The sequence below is a fragment of the Galeopterus variegatus genome, unplaced genomic scaffold (genome assembly GCF_000696425.1).
Source record: "Galeopterus variegatus unplaced genomic scaffold, G_variegatus-3.0.2 Scaffold599, whole genome shotgun sequence".
Taxonomy (NCBI): Eukaryota; Metazoa; Chordata; class Mammalia; order Dermoptera; family Cynocephalidae; genus Galeopterus; species Galeopterus variegatus.
This window is the reverse complement of record NW_007726710.1, coordinates 34890-44824: the sequence shown is the minus strand read 5'-3', so window position 1 is coordinate 44824 and position 9935 is coordinate 34890. Positions and strand designations below refer to the sequence as shown.

The following is a 9935-nucleotide window of genomic DNA, read 5'->3' as shown; positions in this document are numbered from 1 at the left end:
AAATTATCTACTTTTGACTACGCTAACTATCACCGCAGTTATGTGGCTTAAAAAATACCCCCTTAACAAAACCACAGCCAGAAGATAGTGCTGATAATGCAAACACAACAAAACATTAGAACTGACATTCCCCTCTTCAACAGCTTCTCACAAGGTTAATACAACGATGATCTATTAGATCCAAATGAAGTCAGCCAAAAACAATCAAAACTCTCATGAGGAATACTCAAAATATGGATTTATTAATGATAAACTTCATCCTCAGTGTACATTATGCTTAGAGATATTAGTTAATGATAGTTTGAAGTCATTACAATTAGCAACAGATCTTAAAGTAATATTTATTTCACCTTTAGCTCAGTTTGAAATTTTTGTTCTTACACATGCCTTATAATGTGCCTCAAAATTCATATACTTCATAGTAAAACAAATGTGCATATATTGGGGTGTGTATGAAAAACAGTTTATAAGCAGAGAATTATCAAAAAAATTTAACTTGACAACGGGAAGAAACAACTATGTGCCATGAACCAAATATGTATGGATTTGGCATTTGTCTGTAGCACATAGTCTGTGTGTCTCAGACATGAATGTGCATTCAGATTACCTGAGGATCTCGTTAAAATGCAGTGATAAAATGCTGAGATTCTGCTCAAGCTCCCAGGTGATGAAGATACTTCTGGTCCACAGGCCACATCTAAGTAACAAGATCCCAAGGGTACTGTGATGGTTAGTTTTATGTGTCTACTCAATTTGGCCACAGGGTGCCCAGACATTTAATCGAAAATTAATCTGGGTGTTTCTGTGAGGGTGTTCTTGAATGAGATTCACATCTAAATCAGTAAACTGGGTAAAACAGATTGCCCTCCCTAATATGAGTGGGCCTCGTCCAATCAGTGGAAGGCCTGCATAGAACAAAAGGCTGACCTTCCCAGAGTAAGAGAGAATTCTCCTGCCTGATGCCCTTTGAGCTAGGACGTCAGCTCTTCCTGATTCCCCATCAGCCAGCAGGCCTTCATACGTGAACTGAAACATTGGAACTGCAGATTTTGGACTTGTCAATTCTTTATAACGAATCTCTTGATATATCGGTTCTGTTCCTCTGGAGAACCCTAACACGGGTACCTCACTGAAGAATCTGCATTTTTCCTTAATATCCTTTAACCCAGTTCAGAACAACTATGCTGAAGCATTGCCATTTTTGAGGTTGCAAATGAATGAACACTGGCAATTTTGTAGGGTTCAGCTTAGTATCAATTTACTTACAGATTTCCTTGTGTATTACCTGTCTCCTAATATTTGACTGTTAGCTCTGGGAAGGCAGGGATAGCATCTGTACTATTCACTGTTCTCTCACAGTTCTCAGCACAGTGCTAGCCATAAGGTGAGTGTTCCATATATACTATTGAGTGTATGTATGAATGAATGTATGAATGAATGAATGAATGAGGAGATACTTTCTCATGCCATGTAAACCAAATGTCAGAAACCAAAATCTGGGCTGGCTGATTACCTCAGTTGGTTAGAACACGGTGTGGATAACACCAAGGCCAAGAGTTCGGATCCTGGTACTGGCCAGCCACCAGAAAAAAAACAGAATCACATGTCCCAAGTACTGTTCTGGGCATCAGGATACAACCGTGGAGTGGAAGAAATAATCCCTTATTGCATTCCTTACTAGGGAGGATAATGAAAGGAGACATCATAAACTAGTAAACCAGTACATGGTAAATTAGTAAGTTAATTTTGGACTGTAATGTAAAATGAAGCTAATAACACTAATTGATGGGCTGGAATGGGAGGGGGCGGGGGGGCAGAGGCAAAGAGCAACTAAGCCTGTGTGGTCAGGGAAGGTGACACTGGAGACCTCTATGATGAGAAGGGGCCAGCCATGCAAAGTCTGCCAGAAGAGAATCTGAGTCAACACAACAGCTCCAAGATGCAAATGACCTTGGCATATCTGAGGAACGAAAAGAAAAGGCTGCATCTCTTGTCTTTCCAATTACAGTGAGCAAATAGAAGACCCCAGTATTTCCAAACAGAGCTCAGAGTCCTAGTATCTTGCTTCAAAGCCTTCAGGGGTCCCAATGTCCAAACTACATCAAATACTTGAATGAGATTCCCGAGCATTTCCTCTTGCACAAGAAGAATCATTTAATTTTCCAGAATACAAGGGCAGTGGGCATGAGTTAACTTTCTAGAGTAGTGGTTACACTGGTGTAAACATGGCTCGAAGCTCTTCAAACTGTACTGTCAAAATGTGTGCATTTTACTGTGCAAATTATGCCTCTATAGAGTTAGTTTTTCAAATGCAAGGACTCAGTGCATGAAGAAAGGTGAACCTATCCTGCAAGAAAAAATAACTTAGAGCCTTTCCCGTGGCCAATAGTATAGGCATCCACGCATGGGCTTCTGCAGCCCGGGAAGCTGGTCAAAGCCATAGGATAAGGATAACCACAAATGTGTAGATAGATGGGAGGTGGGAGGGAAATTGGAAGATAAGAGAAAAGGGAGGGAAGGACGGGCATTTATCACTTGATGTTATTTCTCTGCAAGGAACTCCAGCTCTTCTGAAGCGTGTTTGAAAAACACAGGACACTATGCTATGCAATTTGCCACTTGGATTTCTGATTCTATTTGAAGATGGAAAATATAATGACATGTGTTCCCTACTGGCTTCAAATGTAGAGAGCTTCAAACATGTGTTTCTGTCCCCAAGGTCATTTCTCACCAACGCCACCACCAAGAGGTCTGGCCCTGCCAGGGACAGATGCAGAAAACATTCTTAGTCTTGATCGTACAGTGGCTCCTCGAACTGGCCCTGATCCACATACTGTTGTTTGCAGGACATCAAGCTCTTCTCTGTGATCCGAGAAGACTGGAAGCCCTGCAGGTTTACACTCCAAGGCAGTGCAGCATAGCAGTCAAGGACTTGTGCCCTGCTTCAGACTGTCTGGGTTTGAAGTTCGACTCCTCCACTCGCCAGGGGCTTATTCATCCTCTTGGAAAGCAATCTGTGCCTCTGTAAACAGCAGATTGTTACAGAGCCTGTCTCATGGGGGAGGGGGCGTGAAATGAAATGAGAATTTACACATAAGCTTATGTATGGAAAAAGTGCAAAACCATCAAGCGTTCTTCAACACCACCTAGACCAACACTTTACAATGCATTTAATGCAGTCATACCTGGACCTTCCCTCCTTTGCTGAACTTGCTAACCTCTCCTGCTCGGATGAAAATGTAAGTCCAGAGAGGTTAGGAGACTTGGCCAGTGTCACACAGCTAAATAAATANGCTTCAAAGCCTTCAGGGGTCCCAATGTCCAAACTACATCAAATACTTGAATGAGATTCCCGAGCATTTCCTCTTGCACAAGAAGAATCATTTAATTTTCCAGAATACAAGGGCAGTGGGCATGAGTTAACTTTCTAGAGTAGTGGTTACACTGGTGTAAACATGGCTCGAAGCTCTTCAAACTGTACTGTCAAAATGTGTGCATTTTACTGTGCAAATTATGCCTCTATAGAGTTAGTTTTTCAAATGCAAGGACTCAGTGCATGAAGAAAGGTGAACCTATCCTGCAAGAAAAAATAACTTAGAGCCTTTCCCGTGGCCAATAGTATAGGCATCCACGCATGGGCTTCTGCAGCCCGGGAAGCTGGTCAAAGCCATAGGATAAGGATAACCACAAATGTGTAGATAGATGGGAGGTGGGAGGGAAATTGGAAGATAAGAGAAAAGGGAGGGAAGGACGGGCATTTATCACTTGATGTTATTTCTCTGCAAGGAACTCCAGCTCTTCTGAAGCGTGTTTGAAAAACACAGGACACTATGCTATGCAATTTGCCACTTGGATTTCTGATTCTATTTGAAGATGGAAAATATAATGACATGTGTTCCCTACTGGCTTCAAATGTAGAGAGCTTCAAACATGTGTTTCTGTCCCCAAGGTCATTTCTCACCAACGCCACCACCAAGAGGTCTGGCCCTGCCAGGGACAGATGCAGAAAACTTGCAAATGAATGAACACTGGCAATTTTGTAGGGTTCAGCTTAGTATCAATTTACTTACAGATTTCCTTGTGTATTACCTGTCTCCTAATATTTGACTGTTAGCTCTGGGAAGGCAGGGATAGCATCTGTACTATTCACTGTTCTCTCACAGTTCTCAGCACAGTGCTAGCCATAAGGTGAGTGTTCCATATATACTATTGAGTGTATGTATGAATGAATGTATGAATGAATGAATGAATGAGGAGATACTTTCTCATGCTGTGCCTCTGTAAACAGCAGATTGTTACAGAGCCTGTCTCATGGGGGAGGGGGCGTGAAATGAAATGAGAATTTACACATAAGCTTATGTATGGAAAAAGTGCAAAACCATCAAGCGTTCTTCAACACCACCTAGACCAACACTTTACAATGCATTTAATGCAGTCATACCTGGACCTTCCCTCCTTTGCTGAACTTGCTAACCTCTCCTGCTCGGATGAAAATGTAAGTCCAGAGAGGTTAGGAGACTTGGCCAGTGTCACACAGCTAAATAAATGCAGAAGAGTAAAGGATAGGCACCGAGATCCAGACTACAACATCACTCCCTTCAGCAGACAAGAAGAGATAGAAAATTCCAATAATAAGTAGGGTGACAAAGGGTAATAGTTGCTGAGCAGTGAGCATGTGTTAGGTCCTGTGTTAACTGCTTTCCAAGCCCAAACTCAGTGAATCTTCAACCTACAGCAAGAATCTGAGACTCAGAGACATGAAGCAACCTTCCCAAGGTCACACAGCTATTAAGTGGCTGAGTTGGGCCATCTGACTGAAGCCTGTGTTGTTCACACCAGCCTGACTGACTCTCCGGGAGCTGCAAGTCACATAACTGAGTGAATTCGGTGGGGGTGGCAACTGACGAAGCAACCTTCCCAAGGTCACACAGCTATTAAGTGGCTGAGTTGGGCCATCTGACTGAAGCCTGTGTTGTTCACACCAGCCAGACTGACTCTCCGGGAGCTGCAAGTCACATAACTGAGTGAATTCGGTGGGGGTGGCAACTGAGATGAACCCAAGAGCATCCTACAGAGGGCAGTCACCACACAGCAACAACCAATAGTCGCCATGTGAAAATACAGGTGTGATGTGACACGACCCATTGAATTCTCAAAAGAAATCAGAAATCTGGGTTTCTGTATGATATCTCCTGGTTTTTCAGTGTTGGCAACTGATCCTAAGTTGGTTTTAAAACACTGTGCATACTAGAGATGAAAGATATTTCACAGCCAGATACAACGAGCCTCGAATGGATCCTGACTTGATCCAAGCTCTAAAAGACATTTTTGGTACAACTGGGAAATTTTAATATGATTGACTATTTGATGATATTATGGAATTTTTTTCTTTTTCTTGGGCATGCTTAATGAAATTGTGTTGTATGGGAGATCATCCTCATTCTTAGGAGATTAACGTTGAAGGACATAGAGACTGAGTGTCATGAATGCAACTTATGTCCAAATGTTTCAGCCAAAAAGAAAAGAAGAGAAGGAGGCAGAGAAGGAAGGATGAAGGAAGAAAGGAAGGAAATAAGGAAGAGCACTAGACCAATAAAGCAATTACAACAAAATACTAATAATTGTAAAATCTAGATTAGTGGTTCTCGACTAAGGGCAATTTGCCTCTCGATGACATTTGACAATGTCTAGAAAAATTTCTTATTGTCACGACTGGGGTGTGGGGTGTGTGCTACTGGCATCTAGTGGGTAGAGACCAGAGATGCTGCCAAACATCCTACAACGCACAGGTCAGTCCCCCACAACAAAGGATTACCCAACCCCAAATGTTAATAGTGCCAAGGTTGAGAAACCCTGATCTAGATGAAAGACATACTGGAGTTCATTTTATAATTCTTTCAAATTCTTTTCATGGTTAAAATTTTTCACAATAAAAAATTGAAGAAAGCTTTAATATAAAAATACATAAATAGAAACACCTTACAGACCAAACGAAACATGTCCACGTGATTTAGTGACCATAGCTGGCTAACATTTGCAGTCATTTCTTGCACTGGATAGTGGCTGACTATGGCTGCTGTTGCAGCTGCTAAATGGACATTTGTTCAGTTCTTACAAGATCACATGCAAGCCTTCCCCTCCCCCTTTCCTGGAATTGCTGTCTTTCTCCTTTTCTCAGTCCTAATCAGCCCAGAATGAAGCAGGCCATATGCCTAGGACATTGAGACTGCAAACTGACATCTTGGAGGCCTCTGCTGGAAAACATAAGTTTAACTGGTCACCAGGGGCAAAGTTTATAATGAGGGATCAGCAACATGCCTCATATCTTTGACGAGAAGGTGCTTTCAGGTGAGATGAGAACAAACCCCATATCAGTGTCTCTGGCGGCTTCAGATCAAAATTAAGAGGCTGTGGCCAGCAGCTTAATTTCATCTGGAAGCTGTCTTGCCTTATAGCAGCCTCTCTGATGCCAAGCTTGGGGTGGGTAGCACCATCAGGCAAAAGCCAGTAAGCCCATTGCCATGGATGGGACACCAAATGATTAATTGCATAAGCAGCACATGATGCATTTGGAGGGTACCTAAAGCAGTCCCAACATCAAAGAAAGAATGTACACGTGGAGAAAAACAAGCAATACAATGCAAATAAGACAGTCACTTTGGCCCCTCTCCTTTCTCTTGGATCAATTCATCCATCTTCCAGCCCTGTAACATATTCCCAAACCCAAGAGAAGTTTCTCCCCAAGAGTGGATCATTTTATCTTAGAGCCATTCAGGGGGGTTGTTAAATGCAGATTTCTGAGGCCCACTGGAACCCACTGATTCAGAATCTCTATGGATGGAACTCAAGAATCTGCATTTGAGGAAGCTCCCCCAGATCCTGAAAACATCAATCTGAAACATCAGAAACATTCACTCAACCTGAAAACATCTGCCTCCGACACAGCTGAAACCAGGACACTGAGGATTGCACAATTTTCTGTGTGACCTTGAGCAAGCCACCTTACCTGAGCCATGATTTTCTCATATGCAAATAGGAATTAAAATAGCACCTATCTCATAGGGTAGTTGTGAGGATTAAATAAGAAAGTGTTTACACACATGTGTGCTGCACATGCACACAGGCACACACACTCCCTGGTGAGGCGTCTGGCACCCACTACTTTGTTCAGCAGGTGTTAGTTCCTTTTCCTTATCAGTGATTGGCTAAACATTAGAATCACCTGGAGAGCTTTTCAAACATACAGATGTTCAGGCTCTGCCCTAGAGATTCTGATTTAAATAGTCTAGGGTGGGGCCTCTGGTGAAAGGACTTTTTAAAAAGCATTCCAGTTGATCCTAAACAGCCTAAACAGCAGCCAGGGTCGAAAGTCATGCCTTAGAATCTGCAGTAAAAATGCACAACTCTCTCTCTTCAGGAGTGTGCACTTTCAATCCATTCTGGAATTCCCAAAATTTATTCAGGGTGAGCCTGTGTGGAGGCTCTGCTACCCTAGGACTGGGTACCCCTAGATTCTGCCTCCAAGCAGACCTTTCCTGGTACCTGCAGAAGAATGTGACCACAACTAGCATAGCTAGAGTCTTTTTTCGCCCAACAGAGCTGCGAGGGGACAGGACCGGAAAGTTCGGTCCCTGCTGAGTCCTTAGGTGCTTGGGGGAGCACCTCACCAGAGCACCAGATCAAAGAGGGCTTGATCCAGCATCGCTGTCTCCGTGAGATGCTCAGCTCCTCTTCCCACCTTCTTTCCCACCCCCTCCCCGCCTACCACCAAGGAGACCTCCTTTAAGAGCTGGTTTTCGAAAAAACTGCTCGGTGGAGATTTCAGCAGTAGTTAACCGGAATCTGCAAGGCAGCCTACCTTTCTCTGGTAAATCTTTCCCTACCAAAGCGACACAGACTGCCGCAGTCTTGTATCCATTTCTCACTCTACCTTCTTAACGCAGACCCCGGGAATCAACAGGGACTGGCCAAGACTGCGGGGAAGTGAAAAGACCCGGCCGATGGGGTTGAGGACAGGACACCTTGGGGTTGCAGGAGGTGCGTGGGGCCAGCGCTTTACTCCTTTAGTAGGTCAGAGTTTCTAGAATCCCCTTGAGGCTTACTCAAGACCTCACCATCCACCCACACCTCCCGGCTGACCCTAACCGAGAAGCACTTTCTCACCTCTTCCCCCCAAATCTCTCCTCTCTGGGAAAGAAATTCATCGGATACTCTGCGTATAAATAGAAAATAATTACTAGTGAAGTGTTGATGTTCCTTCTCCTATTTTTGGTGGGTCTCTTTGTTCAGATTTTTTAGGCATGCTCACGGAGCGCGTGCACACACACGCGCACACCCGGCATGGGGGTGGGGGGAGCGGAAACACAGCGACTTGGTTGCCCGGACTCGGAAAGGGGACAGTTAAAGCTTGCGCCCCGGCCATCCAGCTTTTCGCAGGCTGCTGCTTGCCGCTCCGTCGGCCCTGCCCTCCCGGACCTCACACAAACCCCTGGGCTCTCCCTGGGCCGGGGGCTACGTGCTCGCGGCTGCGTCCTCCGCCTCCAAAGTTACTGAGTTGTGCGATTCCATTTAGACACTTAAAAAGACGCAAAAGGCAAATAGCTCCATTAATCCCCAAATGCCTTCTCCCATCTGCTGCGACTAGCCCGTGCTGGGACTTGCATAATGAATAAGGCAAACGGGAAAGTTGGCAAATCAGGGTGCTCGGAGAGTGAAGGCGCGCGGGGAGGGGGCTCGAGGCCCTGGAGTCCGCGCCAGCCAGCGCAAGGGGCGCAGCTCGGCAGGGAGAGGTGACGGCGGGAGAAGGGGGCGAGCGGGGCAAAGGGACGAGAGCAGCTGAGGTCTCCATTCCGAGGGCCTCGGAGCTCTGGGAAAGCGAGGCGGCCGCTCCAAGCAAGGCTTTTGTTCTCGCCCTCCCCTCTCTCCACCTCCTTCGCCTCATTTTCGCGAGTCGTACGAGTTGCAGGCGGCACTCACTCCTGCCCTCCCTCCGTCACACACGCGCGCGCGGGCTCACACACGCCCCCCTTCCCTTTCGGGCTCTCCTGTTTACCTAGAGGCTAGCGTCTGGAATCCGTGGGGTGCCATGGACTCCCTCCCCAAAATCCAAGACTTAAGGGCCACGGGCTTCCAGGCTGTGTGTCTCAAGTCCGATTCAGTCGGCGGCGGCAGGGGACAGAAAGAAGGCGAGGGGGACAGAGACCCCCGACACACGGGCACACACGCTCATACCTCACCTGTGCGCAGCCCAGCGCCCCTTCTCAGCGCTCCAAGCCCAAGTTGGCTTCCCGGGAGCCATCCCCCAGCAGAGAGGCTTGGGGAGGGGAGGGGGGGAGTGCGCCATCGCCTGGGGGAAGGCGGGGAGGGGAGAAAAGGGAGAGCGAAGCCTGGAGGGAAGGGCAAAGGGGAGGCAGCCCACCTGGACATGTGCTCTCTTTGGGGCCGGTGCGCTTTCTCCAGCCCCAGCTTGGTGAAGATGCCCACCAGCACCATGACGGCCACCACCCCACAGATGATGTAGACGATCAGGTTGGTCTTGTCCTTGGTAGGGTCGTGCAGGGGGTCGTCCTTGCGCGCGGGGGGCTTGCCGGTGTTGAGCCAGAGCGGCGTGTCGTAGTTGGTGCAGGTGCTCTGGTTCAGTCGCCGCTTCTTAAACGTGCAGCAGAACCGGAAGCCACAAGTCCCGCAGCAGAAGATGAAGTCGCCCGAGCTGCAGTTGAACGGCGGGTCCCACTGGCCCATAACATCGAAGTAGCCCCGGCAGAAGTCCGGCGTGGGCGCCCGGGTCGGGGGCGCGTCCGAGACCCCGGCGCCCTCACCGGCCTCTCCGGAGGCGGCCCCGGAGCGGTTGTCCCCCGCCAGCACGACCACGCTGCTCAGTTGCGCCAGCTGCCCGTGTCCCGCTCGCTCCTGCGCCCGGCACACGCGGGCGCACA

General features: G+C 47.0%; 1 protein-coding gene across 1 annotated transcript in view; it reads right to left on the bottom strand.

The window, feature by feature from the left end:
* The window catches only part of SHISA9 (shisa family member 9), a 306059-nt gene extending 296130 nt beyond the window's left edge, over nt 1-9929 (bottom strand). Inside the window, exon 1 of the mRNA XM_008570404.1 lies at nt 9419-9929. Coding sequence (XP_008568626.1) covers nt 9419-9741 — 323 coding nt within the window. The 5' untranslated portion in view covers nt 9742-9929. The remainder of the gene's footprint in view (nt 1-9418) is intronic.
* Between the last annotated feature and the right edge of the window lie 6 nt (nt 9930-9935).